Raw genomic sequence first — 17,451 nt, 5'->3', positions numbered from 1 at the left:
CAGGTCTCAAAGTGAGCCCAGCCTTGGGAACAGGGAAGCGGGCCTGCTGTGCGGCGCCTGGGCTCTCAGCCCTTGTGGGTTGGTGGTCTGATGTGGACGGATGTCCCTATGGTCTGAGTGAGGTTCCTGAGTGTTTGGAGACTTCAGAATGTGGGGACCCCCCTGTGAGTGACCAAGGCGGTGCAGGGGACCCTTCCCGGGGGTCCTGTACCTCGACCCGGTCGGGCTGCCCCATCCGCTGGGGGGTGGCCTGTGTTCCTGGCTCCTGAGCCCACGACTTGGGTGGGCAGGGGTGGCGGGGGCTCCCCACAGCCCTTGCCTCCCGCGGTTTGGGGTGCCATGGGCTTGCCGCAGGTCAGGGCCGCCTCTGAGAGCCACTTTAGGGGAAAGATGTGTCACCTCCCCATAGCCCTGCTTCTCGGGCCCCGTTATCTGAGCATCACAAGGCGCTCGGCTGCTGGGCCCTCGGACGGGAAGAGGCTCCGGGCCAAGGCACCCACACGTCCAGGCAGATGGCGCCCAGCCTCACATCCGCCCCGAGGGGCGCCGGCCCCCGGTGGCCTGCCCAGTGGGCACAGAGCCATATCTAAGAGCCCCCCAGCCGTTTTGACTTCTCCCAGCCAGGGGTCCCAGTGGGGGTCGTAGCGCCTCTAGATTCAGCTCCTGTTGGTCCTTTGGGCAAAATGGGGCTGGCCCAAGGGCATGGCCTGAGGGCGGGGCCTGAGGGCGGGGGGCGGGGCCTCAGGCACGCGTGTACCAGCGTCCCACCGACCCACCGACCCACGGCGGCAAAATCCATGATTGTTTTTTGTTTTTATCTCGGTCTGAATTCCGAAAATATACTATCAAATGCTATTATTCAGCCATTTAAAACATTAATTAATTTAAAAAATTCTGTCCATACACATTCATAGCAGCATTATTCACAGTAGCCACAAGATGGAAGCAACCCGCGTCCATCAACTGATGAAGGATAAACAGAATGTGGTCCGTCCATATGACAGAATATTATTCAGCCTCAGAAAGGAAGGAAATTCTGAGTCATGAACCTTAAGGACATGATGGGCAGTGAAATAAGCCAGACACAAGGCGATGGACACCTATGATTCCCTTGTATGAGGTCCTTAGGTAGTCAAATCATACGGAAAGTAGAATGGAGGGTGCCAACAGCTGGGGACGAGGGGCTGGGAAGTTAGTGTTCAGTGGGGACAGTGTCAGTTTAGGAAGATGAAAATGGGGCTGGGGTAGAGAATGGTCATTGCCACAGCTGTGGCAAGTCAGAGAGGCTGGAGAGCCAGGCGAGCTGATGCTGCGGCTGGAATCTGAGCTGTCAAGGGCAGAATCCCCTCTTCCTCAGGGAAGCTCAGCCTTTTCTCATAAGGCCTTCAACTGGTTGGGGGAGGCCCCCACGTTATAAAGGATAACGTGCTTTACTCAAAGTCGCAGATTTAAATGTTAATCTCATCTAAAAATAGCTCTGTGGGCAGCTTCCCTCCTTCCCACCTTCCAAACACTCTTGAGAGACGGCACAGGGTTTGCAGACTAAAGAAGACCACGGCCCCGCCCCACCCCACGTTCATCACGGTTTTATTCTCGGTGCCGCTCTGAGCGCACAGAACCTCTCCCTTCTTCCCTGTTACAGACACTGCCCGGGAAGGACCCCGGCCACCAGCCCCCCCACGCCCCTCCCCTGTGGGTCCACACCAGGACAGATGCAAGCACAAGCTCACGGTCACCTGGGGAGGGCAGGACGGGCCGCCGTGCACCCATCAAACTGGAAAAATGAAAAAGGCAAACAGCGTGCAAGAAAACAGCCTTCTCACTTGTATGGATAGCTTGTGAATTACTGCTCCTTTTAAGAAAATAGTCTGCTGTTATCGACTAGAATAAAACACTGCAGAGAGTCTTGCTCAGTCACCCCACAGTTGAGAATCCATCCCGCAGAAATCGGTCTTGGTTTGTAAAGACAGATGTTAAAAGATGTGCACTGCAGCTTTGGTTGCAGTGCAATAATAATAATAATAATAGAAGCCATCTGAATGTCCCCAGCAAGGAAATGTTGGCTGGTCCATGTACATCGATGCTCTAGAACACATCGTGCAGTTACTAAGAAAGCATGAGCTAGGATGTGAGTCTTGAAAGACATCTGTGTTGTTGTCTGGACTCCGCAGGAAATGGACCCCAGGATGGAGGTTGGCAGCTGGGGGCATTGGGGTGAGGGAAGTGGCCGTGAGCCACACCAGACCACAGCGACGAGCCTCGCCCGCAGGGCATGCGGCCCGGCCAAGCACTGCTGCACTCGGGCGGTCAGCTGCAGGACCACAGTCATGCGACTATTTCATCCTGGTGCAAAGGGAAACACGTCCATGTATGTTCCCATTTATTTCCTCTTGTATGAACCGTGGAAGGGGAGCAGGCTGCTGTCACATTTAGGGGCAGAATGGGGTGGGCCGAGACTCTGGGTTGACTAATTAAAACAAGCACTTGTGGCCACTGAAATTGTTTTAATGACACACAGCGGAAAACATTCAAAAGACTCAATGCGGGAGCCACCAAATGGACTGCAAGTTGGTCTCTACCCCGAACTGTGGGATCAGCACAGGCCGCTGAGCCTCAACTTCCACATCTGGGAAATGGACATAATACCTGCTTCACAGGGGCTTTGACTTATTAAAGGGAATGGAGTGCACAAAGCATGTGACACACAGGAGACCTTCTGTTAAGTATTTTGTCCTTTCCCCTCTGCGCACACACAGAAACGGAGCACAGTACTGAAGCAGAGAGAGGGACGGAGGAGAGAGACAGCGCGGAGGAGGGAGGGAGGGAGACCCAGAGAGACAGAGACAGAGAGACATGGGGGAGGGAGGGAGGGAGGAAAAGCCAGATAGACAGACAGAAAAACAGAGACAGAGACAGAGAGACATGGGGGGAGGGAGGGAGGGAGGGAAAGCTAGACAGACAGAGAGACATAAAGACAGACAGAGACAGACAGAGACAGAGGAGGGAGGCGATGACTGCAGCCAATCAGTCACAGCAAAGACAGAATTAGTGAGCTGGAAGAAAAGTCTAAGAGTGAAGCACAGAGACAGAAAATGATGAAAAACACACGGAAGAGAGTAAGAAGCATCCAGTGAGAACGGTAGCGTTCAGGAACGCGGGTCCCAGAAACCCTGGAACGGGATTAGGCAGCCAGTGTCGCCTGTTGGCGTCTCCCGTGGCCACTGGAACTAACTTGCTGACAGCAGCACAAACTCATCCCCCTTCAGCTCTGAAACGGGTCTCACTGTGCTAAAGTCACGGTGTCCACGGGGCCGGTTCCTTTTGGAGGCCCCGGGGGAGAATCCGCTCGCTGCTTTTTCCAGATTCCAGGGGTCACTGCATCCCTTGGTTCCAGGCCCCTCACCCATCCTCAAGCCCAGCATCGTAACACCGGCTCTCCCCTCTGACCCTCTGTCCCTCTTCTAAGTGCCAGCCCACCCAGATAACCCAGGACGATCCACCATCACAAGACCCTTAACTTAATCACGGCTGCGAGGTCCCTTTCTCACGAAGATCACACACTCACAGGTTCCGGGGGTTAGGACGCCGACACTTTCGGGAGCCTGTATTCTGTCTACCAGACATCACGTCTGTTTCACATTTCCTTGGAGGTCCTGCCAGTCCAGTAAAACAAGGAAAGGAAACAAAAGGAACAGCATTGGAGAGGATACAACGCAACGGGCAGTCTGCACTAGACTGTTTGCAGTGCAATAATAGTAATAATTATTATTGTTAGAACCCCCAGCAAGGCCCGACCCGGCCTGGGGAAAGCACCACAGGCGCACGGCAGAGGCTGGGGAAATGCCCAGGGGCTGGTCCATCACGTTGGACCCGAGGAAGGAAGGAGGAGGCTGGGAGAGCCCAGGGCCATCCCAGAGGGCCTGGGGGGTCAGATCAGCCTGTGGGGCAGTGGGAGGAGGGGGCAGAGGAGCGGCTCCTGTGGGTCAGGCTGGGCCGCACCTGAGGACCAGTGGCCCCGGAGGCTGGACAGTGGGGCACTGCTCGAGGTACAGTCACCCAGGACCAGGGAAGCCAGGGCCACAGGCCCCAGCAAGGTTGACCCCTGCAGGCCAGCAGCTGGTTCCAGCCCCAGAGAGCGGGGAGGGCCTTCCCTAGCTCAGCTGCCCCCACAGCAGCAAGCACCAGGTGCCCTGCGCCCTCGGGGACCAGCCAGAGCAGGTGCAGGTGGCGACAGGCCTCGGGGGTGGGTGAGGACGGTTTTAGGAGGGGGCCCGAGCTGCCCTGAGCCCAGGGACTCTCCCCGCAGCCTCCCTCCCTGCCTGGGGGTGGGTCACACCTGGGGAAGCCCTAACCCAGAGCCCTCAGCCGCGGCCTAGACCACGAGGAACCAGGATGGGGCCCCGCGGAAGCCACAGTTCTGGGATGGACCCAGTCACCGAAGGCCGGCTCTGCCCGCTTCGGAGACCTCACTCCACGGCTGGCCTGCGTGGGCTGCTCGATGGCGGGGACTCGCCCGGCCCGCTGGGAGCCCCGTGGTGGGAGGAGCCTGCCCAGGGTGCAGGTGCAGGAGTGAGAGGCTGGCGCCTGCCTGCCGTGCCTGCCAGGACTCCAGCCGCTGTCACAGTCCCCACACACGGACAGCCGGGACCTGCCCTGGCTGGCGCTGGCCCTCCCCCGGGTGGGCCAGCAGCGCTTTCCCGAAGTTCCACAAACAGGGCAGCCTGAGTAACAGGTGTCTGTCCCCTCCCAGTTCTGGAGCCAGAAGCCCCACGTCAAGGAGTCCCAGGGCCGCGCTTCCTCCCCAGGATCCAGGGAGGGTCCTCCTGCCTCTTCCCTTCTGGGGGCTCCAGGTGTCCGTGGGCCTGTGGGCACGTCCCTCCAGTCCCGGATTCCATCTTCACATGACTTCTCCCTGACGGCCCTTTTCTCTTATAAGGACACTCACTCCTGCCTGACTTAGAACCCAGCCTAACCCAGGATGGTCTCCTCTCAATCCTAACCTTAATTACATCTGCAAAGACCCTACTTCCAAACAGGTCACAATCTGAGGTTCCAGGTGGAATTCAGGGCACAATAATCATCCAGTCTGGAAGTGAGCACAGGACACTGCCGTACACACCTGTGACCTCTGGGCCTCTGGAAAGCCCCACCTGCCCGTCTTTGCTGGTTTCTGTGGCTTAAACCTGAAAACAGAAGAGCGGACTCAAGCCACTGCCCAAAAGCCCCAGGTAGAAGGGCTGTCCTTACGGGGGACTGAGGCGGCCTGGAGGTGGGGGGGGGGGTGCCTGGAGCCCAGTGGTGACCCCTGAAAGGTGGCCACCCCTGCAGGGACGGCTGACAGTGAAGGAGAGCAATAAGGGGGGGGGGTGGTCTCCCAGCTCCCAGGGGACTGGCTGTTCTGAGTTCCCTGGGGACCCTTGGGCCTCCACTGCTCAGAGCCTTCCTGCACGTCCCCACCCTTGGGGAAGACCGTGTAAGATGTCATGCTGTTCCGGAATCCAGGCTAAGGAGGTGATAGAAACTGGGGCCATCCAGGGACACCCCAGAGATGCTCATCCCGCATGACCAGCACCTGGGGAGACTGACCAGCCCCAGAAGGTCGCCCTGCAGGGTCCTCATCATGGAGCACCGGGGCCGTCAACAGAGCTGCTGGGGAGGGTGATAACGTGCTAAAATGAAGTCATATGTTTTTAAAAAGAATTTCTTCAAGGAATCAGAAAGAAATGCCAAAAAGATCATCATATTTGTGGTGGGCAGAAGGATATGTGTGGGTCACTTTTTTCTTTATAGTTTTATACATTTCCCAAATTTTCTACAATGAACACATTTTATTTTTATAACCAGAAAGAAGATGTTACAAAGAAGAGGAAATAAGAAGGTGCTTCCACGAGGGCACAGAGGGCCGGTCCTGGGAGGTGACCCATCCAGGGAGGGGCAGCCACCGCGCTCCCCACCGGCCCCGCCGGCCGGCAGTGCAGACCAGGCACATCTGGGGCTGCTGCGCAGAGAAGGCTTTGCCTGTCCCCCTGCCCCATGGCTGGCAGCCCCCAGCACTGGAGAGTCTAGCTAAGGGGGGCAGACCCCACAGTGATGTGGCTAGAGCACTGGGGACCCTCCCCAGGCTTCGACGTGGAAAGAACTGAGGAGAGACAGCCCTGGACAGACACGCAGGATCCCTTTATTTCTTGTTCATAAGCCAGAAAAAAGCCAGCAGAGCAAGAGGAAAGAGGAAAATGGTACAGGCGACCAAGCACCGCGGGCTAAGCAAAGGATCCCGGTGCCACGCTCCCACCGCCACACGCCCCAGCCCCTGCTGTCGGCCTTGGGAGGGGGCAGGGTGGGCCATGCAGGGCCAGCCGCCCGTCCACCCTGGACCATCCAGGCCACCTTCCCTTCCGGCTGTACACCTCCTTCCTAAAGACCAGCCCTGCTTGGAGACTGTTACAACTGAGCTTCTGTGAAATTCAATGAGGTCCCACACAAACACTCACCCTCACGAACCTCCTTGGAGAAGCCAAGGAGCAAAGGCGCCTCTCCAGGATGGAGCCCCGTACAGGCCTGGGGTCACAGACGCCCCCACCCCGCCACCTCCCAGCATCCTCCACCCCTGCTCCCCTCCCCGCTCCTCCTGGGCACCCGGGGCCAGGCCTGGCCAGAGGCCCATCAGAAGGGCCAGCAGCGCCCCAGAGGCTTGTCCCCAAGGCTGGGATGCCCAGTGCCCGCCCCAACGTTCCCCAGGACCTCCTGCAGGGAGAACATGCAGAAGGAGATCTCCTCATAGGAGACCCCGGTCCCACTCGCGTACAGACAGGCGAAGGTCAGGGCTCTCTCGGGGGTGGGCCTGATGGACGCCAGGTCAGAGTAGCCACTGGGGCCCTCGTGGATCGCCCAGGGCTCCGGGCAGCTGTGGGGGTCCAGGGGCGACCGGCTCAGGCAGATGCCCATGTGCAGCTGTGCCCTGCGCCCCACCAGGTGGGAATACAGCAGCCATGTGGGGCTCTGAGACAAGGCCGAGGCGGGACCGGGAGCTCGGGGGTCCAGGTCCCCCTGTTCCCCCCAAGCCCAGGCCCTGGGCCGGGCTCACCGGAGCCATCCCCACATCCCTCCGTCCCACCCAGCCCCCCGCCCCCTCGGGTATCTCCAGCACCCTCCTTCCTCTGGGGGTTCCTGGGGCCCAGGGCAGAGGTGTGGAGGGTGGAGGGTGTTCCTGGTACCCATGGTGCACCCCTCATTCTCCGGCCTGCTGGAGGGCGGGGCCGGAAAGCCCACAATGCTGCCCTGGCAGCCCCCGGCGGCCCCAGCCAGGGCGAGCACCAGCTCCCCAGGCAGGAAGGAGGCGCCCTCGTCTACACTGAGCACCTGCATGTGGCTGCCCAGAGGGCTCCAGGCACTGCAGTAGAGGATGCCACCAGCCTGCCCCCTGTCCCCCACCGCCAACTGGCCCTCGCCCGAGCGCAGGTTGGGCACGAGGCCCCCATGGTGCCAGGTGCGGAGAAGGAGTGGGGGCCAGTCCCGCAGATCTCACCAAAGCACTCTCGCCGGTCCACGTGGTACATGTAGGCCGGCACCAGCAGGCGGCCCGAGCACAGCCGGATGCCATGGCTGGAGCCGACGGCAAACGTGGCCCAGTCTGCAGGGAGGAGGGGCTGCTGGTCCCCCCGATGGCAGCACCACCACCCTGGGGGACGGGGAAGACGGGGGCCAGCACCACCACCCTGGGGGACGGGGAGGACGGGGGCCAGTACCCGGGTTAGGGGACAGCTCAGGGGGCAGCCATCGGCTCACTGTGCCCCCACCGTCCACTCCTTCCGGCCACCCCCAGGCTGTACAAGCCTCCTGGGTCATTAGCAGGAGCCGCGAGCCCAGGCAGGCCGCTGGGCCAGGATCTCAGCGGGTGAGCGGAAGGCCAGCCCCCAAGTGTGCGTGCTGTCCAGGCAGAGGGGCAGCTGAGGGCGGGAGGGTCTGGGCAGCCCCTCCTGGCAATGGGCTCGAGTCCCCTGGGGTGGGGTCCACACCAGCAGATAGCTCTTTAGATCCACTGTGCCCTGTCTGGGTCTCAGAGCCTGCCCCACCCCTCTGTTTAGCTCCTACCTGCCAGGGCCTAGGTGACTCCTGGGTCAGCTTCCACATGCCAGGCTCGGAGTGGCCCCGAGGGCAGTTGGTGGTCAGGCCCTTGGGGAAGGGGCAGCGAGAGCAGAGGGAAAGCTCTGGTGTCAAGCCGACCTACCCAGCTGCAACCCTGGGCTGAGCGCCGGGGGAGGGGTGAGAAGGAAGAAGAGGAAGGGGTAAAAGAGGGGACCCACCGGGGGTTTGGGGCCAGAAGGGACCTCAGCGCTCAGACAGAGACAGGTTCGGGAAGATGACAGAGCCTCCTGGGCACGGGACTGAGGTCTTCCGGGGACAGGATGGGGGCGGCCCACCAAACGGCGTCGGTGGCGCTTAGGCTGGGTGCGGAGTGAGGCGGGAGCTCCAGCCAGGCCCCCCTCCGCTGCCAGGGTGCAGACCCCTCCGCGGTGCAGAATCCCATTCCCCGCCCCGCGAGACCCCCTCCCTGCTCGGACCCCGCTTCCCCCCACCCCACCCCCGCGCCCTGCAGAGCGGGCGCCCACCTACCCTGCTCGGCGCCGCCCACCGCCTCCGCCGTGAGGTCCCGCGCGCCACCCCAGCTGCGCCCCGCGTCCCGGCTGGTCACGCCGCAGAGGTGCGCGGCGTTCTCGCCCGCAGCGATCTGCGCGGCCTCGCGGGTGCGGCCGCGCACGGCGATGAAGAGTAAGACTGGCCGTGCGCGCGACGTGCACCGGGCAGGGGTCCCTGGAGCGGTGCTCGTCCAGGACCGCTGTCCCCAGCACGCCCGTGGTGCCACACTGCGGGGAGGGGGCCAAGCCTCAGTCCCCAGCCCTTCCGCGCGGCGCGGCCCCCGCCGCCCACCCCGGGCTCACCCGCACGGAGCCCCCAGCCAGCATGCCGGTCCTCTGCATCAGGCGGTGGGCGTGGGCGTCGTCGGGGCTCAGCCGCTGCTCCGCGAAGGCCAGCAGGGTGGGCCCGGGGGGCACGGGCAGCAGTGAGGGCACGCGGTACGTCAGGCCGGCCCTCTCGCCCTGGAAGAGCACGGTCCACGCGGGGACACGCAGGGCCCCATGCTCTGCGGGCGCGGGCCCAGGACCCCAGAGTCAGCGGGGTCCCTCCAGATGGGCAAGGGTTTTCTGCGGGTGCAGGCGCCGTGCCCCTGCCCTGCCCAGCCCGCCTTCCTGTGCCCACCCGGAGACCACCCTGTCCCAGGGCCCCTCACCCCCGTCTAGGGTGGTCCCTCCCCAACGGCTATTGCACCTCAAATGTCTGGAATCTGCGCCTTGCGCCTCTCAGCATGGCCCACGGAGAGGGAACTGGTTGGTGACAGGAGCGGGGTAGCCTGGCCAGAGCCCCTCGACCCTGTGCACCCACGTGCTGGGGACTTGCGGTCATCACAGAGCCTGCCCGGCAGGAGGCTGCCAGGGGACCCCAAGGCTCTGGACAAGGAGGGGTTCAGTGTCCCCAAGCAGGGGCCCCACAACCACAGGAGCCGTGCAGACACACAGAAAAGGACACAGAAAGACACGAAACACGGAAACATGGGAGACACAGAGGAAGACACGCTCACATGTGCTGCACGCAGATGCCAGGCTTCCGCTGCCATCACCCTCTCAGACCTGGGGTCCTGGGGGTGGCCAGGAGACGTTTAGAGGGTTGCCTGCTGACCCAAGGGGGGCCCAGCAGCTCTCCTGCAGATAAGGTCCTGAACTCCAGGCCCAGTGGGACATTTGCGAGGTGGGGGACCCGCCGCCCTGCCCCCCGGGCTCCTAAGCAAGGCTGGGGGACGTGGGGAAGCCCAGCAGAGCCACCCTACCTATGGGGTACCCCAAACAGCTCACACGTGTACCCCAAGAGAGCTAGGGGCGGTACAAGCCAGTGGGGCAACAAGAGGGACCCCAAGGAGGCCAGAGAGGTCACCGCCCTGCCGTCCAGCCCCTGCCCCTTCCAAGCAGAAAGGAACCAAGTGTGGGGTGGGGGGTTTAGTCTGCAGTAGGGGTTAGGGGTTTGAACTTGAAAAGCAGCGGCTCCCACACAGTGATGGGAGGAAGATGAGCACCCTCCACGACGGAGCCCCCCAGAAGCGGGAGCACACACACGAGAGAAGCCAGGCTGGGGGACAGGGCATGGAGGCTGGGTGCGCTTCTCAGAGCTGAGAGCTAAGAGGGGAGGGGCGGGGGGAGACCACAAGCCAGGCACCAGGAGCGCCCCAGCAGGAGGGAGCGTCGCAGGGTTCAGCCACCATGAAGAAGGCCACAGCCCAGGCCCCACGAAGCCTGGCTCCCTAAACCTTGGCTGGTCGCCCAGCCCCCTCGCCCACAGGCCCAGGTTCCTGCAGGGGTGACGGAGCGTGGCCTGGGCGGCCTTTCTGGGGTGGGGTCACCTGAAGGAGGCTCAAAGGGCGGGGCCTCAGGTGTGGGTGCATTGGGGGCACACACAGTCTGCAATCCGCCGACCCCCTACCGGGGGTCCCGTTCTGATTCGCACAAAGGTGGGCTGGCCAAGCCCCCACCCAGGGATGGCAGTGAGTCTGCTCCCCGCAGCACAGTGGGGTCCAGGGGCTGCGACCGGAACCGGAGGTGTCTGAGCAGCTGAGGGCCAGACGCGGCGGTAACCAGACAGGGTGCTGGGGGGAGGGGAGTCCCTGTACAGCGAGGCCGGCGCACATCAAAGGACACAGTCGGGATGGAGAGAGTGGGGTGACAGGAATGAATGCACACATACGCCTCCATGCCTGAGGTCCCCCAAACAGACAGACACAGCCACCTCTGCCCAGGACCGCCTTCTCCTGGGAGGCTCCCTGGGGCAGTGCACTAGCCCCACCACGCTGCCCCCTGAGCCCAGCAGACCCCTGCCCAACGCCAGGTCCGCCCACCCCACCATGCCTCTGGGGCCTCTGAGAGCAGCTTCCCGTGTCCTGGAAGCCCTGGGCCCCCACCCCCGCTCTGCATCCAAAGAGCAATTGTGCCCAAGCAGGAAGCAGGTGCAGGTGCCTCATGTCCCTCCAGGCTGAATGGACACAAATGGGACACTCTCTGCATTTGGTTTGCTCTGCAGGGCCCAGGACCGCCAGCAGCTGGTGCCAGAAGCAGAAGGGGGCTCAGGTCCAGCCCCCACTGTGGGACGGGGCAGCAGGGATGGAGGCCTGCAGGATGCAGGAGGATGCAGCTAGCTGGGCTGTCTGCTCACTGCGCACAGTGGGACGGGCTGCCGGGTACTAAGAGCACCTGCGCCCGGGCCAGGCCCTGCTGCAGAGCCCCAGAGCCTCGGGGGGGCCCTCAATCTAAGAGGGAGAGCAGGCCTCCCAGGCTGCTGGCCCTGCCCAGCTGGGCCAGCGCAGCATGTTCCAGGGCTTTGGCTCGACCAGGATGGCCGTAACCCAGCGTTCAGGGGAGTCAGCACCCGTAAGTCTCTATGCCCATCTACCCTCCCCAGCGTGGCCCTCCCCAGGTGATGCAACACAGAAGGGGAACCGAGTCCTGGAGAGGAGATGGGACCTCCAAGACAGTCTGGTCCCCTGGCCCTGGACCCAGGCAAGTTACTGGGGGTCATTCTGCCCCAGCAGGGGCCTGCCCCGAACTCCTGCAGCCGGTCCTGTCTGGGCTCCTCCCTGGAGCACGAGCCAGCCCAAGTCACCTGCCCCACACCCTCTGGGCCAGCACGTTTGTCCCGTGGGCCTGCTGGCGCTGGGCACACTCAGCCTGCGGGGCTATGAAACGCATGCATACGAAGGGCACAAGCCCTTTGCACACAAGATGGGCAGACTTGGCTGTGTCACCTCAGGATGGGTCTCCAGCCTAACCCGGGTGTCCTGTGCTCTGTTCAGGGCAAGGACTCAATTCAGACACTTCTGCCTGGTGAAGCGTCACCTATGGGCCCAAGTGCTCATGCTTGTTGGGGCGGGGCCCCGACACCCAGCCTACACCTACCCCATCCTCTAAATCTACCCCGAGGCCCTGCAGGAAGTCGTCCCATTGCGGGGGGCCCATGTGGCAACTCTGGCTGAGGGCCCTCCGTCCACAAGCCCATTGCCCTCAGGCCAAAGAGAGGCAGGTCCTGGCCCCCGAGGGCCGGGGATATAGGTGAGCAGGGAGGGGCCTCACCGGGCCCCGCAGAGCTGGCTGCAGGGCAGCTGCAGGAGTGCTTGCCTCTCCGACCCACTCACAGGCAGAGACAAGGGCCCACTCTGTGGCCAGGAGCTGCGAGCTGGCACAGCCCCAGGGCTGTGTCAGGATCCAGGACCGTCCCGCCAGCCGTGCGACTGTGGTGCAGCACAGAGAGGGGTAGGTGGTGAAGAAGGGCAGCCAGGAGGGGGCAGTGTCCAGACAGGGCCACACAGGGCTCCTCTCTGCTGGTCAACTGGCTCCACCCTGGGCCCTCACCCTCCAACAAGGCTGTGCTGGGGGTGGGCCACCACCAGGGGCCACAGCTGACCTCCGAGGGGGACATGGGCGTCAGCTGCCCCCAGAGATGCCTCCCATCACGACTTGGGTGCCTACCTGCCGTTCCCTCAGCCCCCAAGATGCCAGCCCCTTTGGCCCTCATGGGCCCCACATCCTACCCCTGTGTCTGGGCCACCATCTCCTCCCCATGCCGGGGCCACACACCAGAGCCGGGCACCGGCAGGGCAAGGTGGGGCGGGGCAGCGGTGGCACCGTGGCACCCACTCTACGGAGGTGGCCCAGATGTGGCACACATCACCTCTGCCCCCTCCAGGGGCCCCAGGACGTCTCCAGCCAGCAGCCCATGTCCACATAAAAGCTCAGGGGTCTGCCGTGAACGGAAAGGGGAAGGCAGTGTGAAGGAACGGCTCACACAGCCTCCTGCCTCTGGAGCCCCGTCCAAACCAGAAGGCAGGATCTACCTTCCTCCCCTGTCCCCCAAGTCCAAGCCAGGTGCCGTCTCACAGGCTGCCCGCTGAGAACTGGGGCCTCCAAGTCCCCGCAGCACCTGTTCGAAGCCCCCCAGCCAGAGCAGGGCTGCCTAACCAGGGTGCCCGGGGGCCACAGAAGGAGGCGGTCCGCACACACACACCTTGTTCCCTCTCTCAGGAGTTTTCACGTTTTAGTTAGATGCCAGCTGTTTTAAACCTAGAGACTTCACATAAAAACCTGTATTTCCAGCTTCTCTTGAAAAATCAGACGGTCTGTCTCCCCGGCTTCCCCCACTCCCATGGGCACTGCTAGCTGGGACACGCACACCCCATCCCAGTCACCCGCAGCCCTGCTCACCAACCCTGACCCCAGCATCACAAGGCCTGGAGATGCCCCTCCAGAGAGGAGATTCACAGACTCTGCGCTCCCAGCTTTATTGGTTGTGTAGGACTTCGCGTTTTAAACAACTGAGTTTGTCTTGGATGGACACCCAGATTGTTTCTGAAGTTCTCTGTTACAAACCATGTACACTTTACGTTGTAATAAATACCCCCAATTTTCCCTCCAGAAAGACAGCACCAGTTTACATTCCTGCCAACCTCAAAGGCAAGAGTAACCGCAATTGAATTTCTATGGTAACATCGCGTTCTTGGTTACTGTGCCCCTGAGCACAGGCCCACGCCCACGGGCCCAGCACTGCTGGCAGCGGTGATGGCCTGACACCCACTCCCTTGAGACAGCCTGCTCTCTGTATTAAGCGGCAGCAGTACTTTCTGCTTATCCTGGACTCACTCGCTTGCCCCTGTCGGCTGAGTTGGGGTCTTGTTTGCTTTGGGGGTTAGCAGAGCTGCCTGATGCTCAGGGCAGTGAGTTGCTTTGAGTCTTTCTTTAAATCGGGGTCATTTTGCCCATTCTTTGCTTGGCTATAGGTTCTCATCTATGGCCCTTACTCTCCTTCCCAGACTCCTATCAGGTTGGCTCATCCTGGATCTGATTCCCCATCTCCACTCTCCCTTGGGATTTCCTTCTTTGCATTTTCCTCTGGGTGGAGGATGCAGGAGCCTCCAGAGGTTCTTTTGGCTGACCCTGGCTCTCTGCAGTGTCCATCTATCCTTCACGGTCTCTATTCCATTTTTTCAGAAGTCATTTTTTCTGTTTCCAAATATTCTCTTTTATTCTCAAGTATGCCGCAATATGTCCTCTAATCTTACTGAAAATTCATTCTTCTTAAAGTCCCTCCATTAGGGGCTTCCATGGCGCAGTGGTTAAGAATCCGCCTGCCAATGTAGGGGACACGGGTCCGAGCCCTGGTCTGGGAAGATCCCACATGCCGCGGAGCAGCTAAGCCCACGCACCGCAACTACATCACGCCGTGGCCAGTCACCTCCACCTCTCCGTGGGGTCAGCCCCCAGTCTTCCTCTGAGCTGGCAGGGCGGAGACTCTGCTCCCCTGCAGGCCTGGCAGGGCTGCCCACCCCCAGCCACATCCCATCCCTGGGGCTGAGGGGTGGGCGGCCTCCTTGCTCCCCCCGGCTCCCCGACAGCCTGCTTGCAGCCCTGCCTGGGGCTTTCCTCCCACCCCCGGGGCCCCTCCAGCCGCTCTCCGCGGCCTCCGCTCTGAGCGGTCCTCTTACGTAACCTCTTCTCACACTGCAGCAGCTTAGAGGTTTTAAGGTGAAAATCAGAAGCTTTTTCTTTTTCTTTTTAATAAATTTATTTTATTTACTTATTTTTGGCTGCGTTGGGTCTTTGTTGCTGTGCGTGGGCTTTCTCTAGTTGCGGCGAGCGGGGGCTACTCTTCATTGCAGTGCGCGGGCTTCTCATCACGGTGGCTTCTCTTGTTGCAGAGCACGGGCTCTAGGCACGTGGGCTCAGTAGTTGTGGCACGTGGGCTTCAGTAGCTGTGGTGCGTGGGCTCTAGAGTGCAGGCTCAGTAGTTGTGGCATGCGGGCTCAGTAGTTGTGGCTCGCGGGCTCTAGAGCGCAGGCTCAGTAGTTGTGGCGCACGGGCTTAGTTGCTCCGCGGCACGTGGTATCTTCCCGGACCAGGGCTGGAACCCGTGTCCACGCACTAGCAGACGGGCTCCTAACCGCTGCGCCACCAGGGAAGCCCCCCAAGAAGCTTTTTCTAAGCCAAACCCAACAGCACCCTCAGCCCCTCCCTCGCCACCTGCAGGCACATGTGGCGCCTGTCCTCGGGCAAGTGGCTTGTGAGGAGCTGCTTCGGGAGGTGGGAGGTGTCTCCCCACCCCCACCCCACCGCGGGGTCCACTCCTGGTCCGAAGGCGCCTGCTGTTGGCGCCTGGCTGGCTCCCTCGCTCTGCCTGTGACGTTTTGTGTGACCGCAGAGCCCGCAAGCCTCTGGATGGGTGAGCCTCCCCAGGCCCCGACTTGACACGCGCTCCGGGTGTCCTGCCGTCTGTGCCTGCGGCCCCGGGGAGGGCACGTGTTCTCCGCGGGCACAGCCCACACCCGGGCTCTGCAGTGTGGTCCACACGGCCCGTGTCCCCGCAGGTTCTGAGAGTCGCCTGCTGGATGCGACGGGGTTTCCTCTGGTCTTCCTGCTGTTCCAGCGGGTTTTTCTGGACGTGTGAAAACCCAAGACCTCCCTGTCCTTGGGGAGCCCACGTTTTAGCATCACATAAGCGGGGTCCGGCTGGCAGGCCTCCTTCCTGCGTTCCCTCCGCAGGCCGCGTTGTTTCACTGATTCCAGGACACCATCCACCAAGACGGCACAAAGACCAGAGGACAGGGGGCCTCAGAGGCAGAAGGGAACCATTGCTGGTCAAGGTGGTGCAGAGGAAACGGCACGTCCCACCCCAGCTGCTGTGGGCCCTGAAACAAGGCCCCTGGCCCGCGGCGCCGCACCCCAGGCCTCGTCACCGGCAGGAAATGCCTGGTATGTGCCTGCCTTCTGTGACCCGCCACTGCCACCTCCTCCAGCCAGGGCGCTGGGCAGGGCAGCCCCGGCTCCGTCCCAGAAACAACTGGGAAATCACCAGCCTCAAACCTGGCTTCCAGAGGGTCAGAAGCTGAGCACCACAGGCCATCCGCTGACCTTGGAAGGATGGAGGACAGACAGGCGAGCCACCAGGGCTCTTGGGAGCTCTATCGTGCTGAGTGCCCAGCCGCGGATGACGGAAGAGGGGACAGAGCCAGCCATAGGGCCAGCGAGGCTGGAGGGACCCACTGCAGGGCCCCCCAGGCAGGCCCTGGAACCAGGCGAGGCCACAGGCAGCCGACAACGGGTGGGGAGGGGACCTGCATTTTAAATCCTGGCAGAGAGCAGGAAGGGTCAGTTGGAGGCAGTCACGGGTGTCCCGACACGCCCGCCCTGCTGGGCTGGCGTGGGGGTTGGAGATGGGCCCTGGCCCGGGCCCTGAAATCACGCTGGGGCCAAGACACCCCCAGGAGAACACCCACCTCCCCCAGGGTATGTCCCACCCGCAGCCAGAGGACCCTGGCCGGGCAGGTGGACCCGGGCCAGCCGCGTCAGCAGGGGCAGGGGCTTGTGTCCCCTTCGGAGCAGGCTCTGCTGGGGCTGCCCCTCTCCTGGGTGACAGAGGAGGGGACCGTGGATGCAGCCCATGCCCAGCCTCACCCATCCAGCCCAGCAGCAGCCACGGGACCTCTGAATCAGTTTGCGCCTGGCTTGTTCACGTTTTATGAGAGTGTACGTGCACTTGGCAGAAAAAAAAAAAAGGCAAAGCATCCCAAAAATATAGAAAATGATACCCCCTCCCCACCCAACCCGGCCTCCAGGCGCCCAGAGTGAGTCCCAGCTGCGGTCTTGACACGCAGGAAGGTTCTGTTTGAACCGGCTTCCAAGAGTCGACGGCCTTTCTCAGAAGCAGGAGGTGAGCTGCCCCCTCCGTCCCCTCCTCTGGCCGTCCCTCTGTCCAGGGGCCACAGAGGCACACACCCGCCTCCTTCTCAACAGACACACGGCCAGCGACACGGCCACTGACTGACACCACCTGCAGACGGTGCTCCGTGCATGGCCTGGGGACACGCCGGCACGTGCATGTGTGCACGTGTGCCATTTGTGTGCAGGTGTGTGAGCGCGTGTGCACGCGCACAGGTGGACCCTGAGGGGCGAGCCCCAGGAGTAAACCGCAGGGCCAGTGGATACCACTTCACTTTTTGACACTTTGGGGGCCAGCTTATCCTTCAAGGACATGGAGGGGTCCCCCTGCCACTTGCTCCCTCCCACCCCCAGTCACTAGGCCACCTTCTCGAAGCCCTACCCTTACTCTAGCAGGAAATGCCTCAAAGTTTTAAGCCCTCTAATAATCCATGCATTACTTTAATTCTCCAAAAAAAACTTGCTTAGTCCTAAAACTTTTTATAGGAGGTATCTCTGCATCACAAAGCCCCTCACTGCACATTACCCACGTAAGACCACGCCTCAGCGGCCTGATGAGGCGGGGCTCCAAGCCACACAGTGGGGGACAGGGACGGGGGATGTGGCATGGGGATGGGAGACGGGGACAGGGATGCCCTGTCCCCAC

General features: G+C 61.8%; 1 protein-coding gene across 1 annotated transcript; it reads right to left on the bottom strand.

Annotated features, from left to right (window-relative positions):
- Positions 1–2,484: 2,484 nt before the first annotated feature.
- NEU4 (neuraminidase 4) lies at positions 2,485–11,789 on the bottom strand. The gene is given in 9 exon segments (XM_049712198.1): positions 2,485–7,016; positions 7,019–7,154; positions 7,156–7,493; positions 7,496–7,630; positions 8,614–8,774; positions 8,776–8,864; positions 8,940–9,168; positions 10,531–10,628; positions 11,715–11,789. Coding segments are annotated over 9 exon segments (1,614 nt in total). The 3' UTR covers positions 2,485–6,663.
- Between the last annotated feature and the right edge of the window lie 5,662 nt (positions 11,790–17,451).

The sequence above is a fragment of the Orcinus orca genome, chromosome 7 (assembly GCF_937001465.1).
Source record: "Orcinus orca chromosome 7, mOrcOrc1.1, whole genome shotgun sequence".
Classification (NCBI taxonomy): Eukaryota; Metazoa; Chordata; class Mammalia; order Artiodactyla; family Delphinidae; genus Orcinus; species Orcinus orca.
This window is presented reverse-complemented; position numbering and strand designations above follow the sequence as displayed.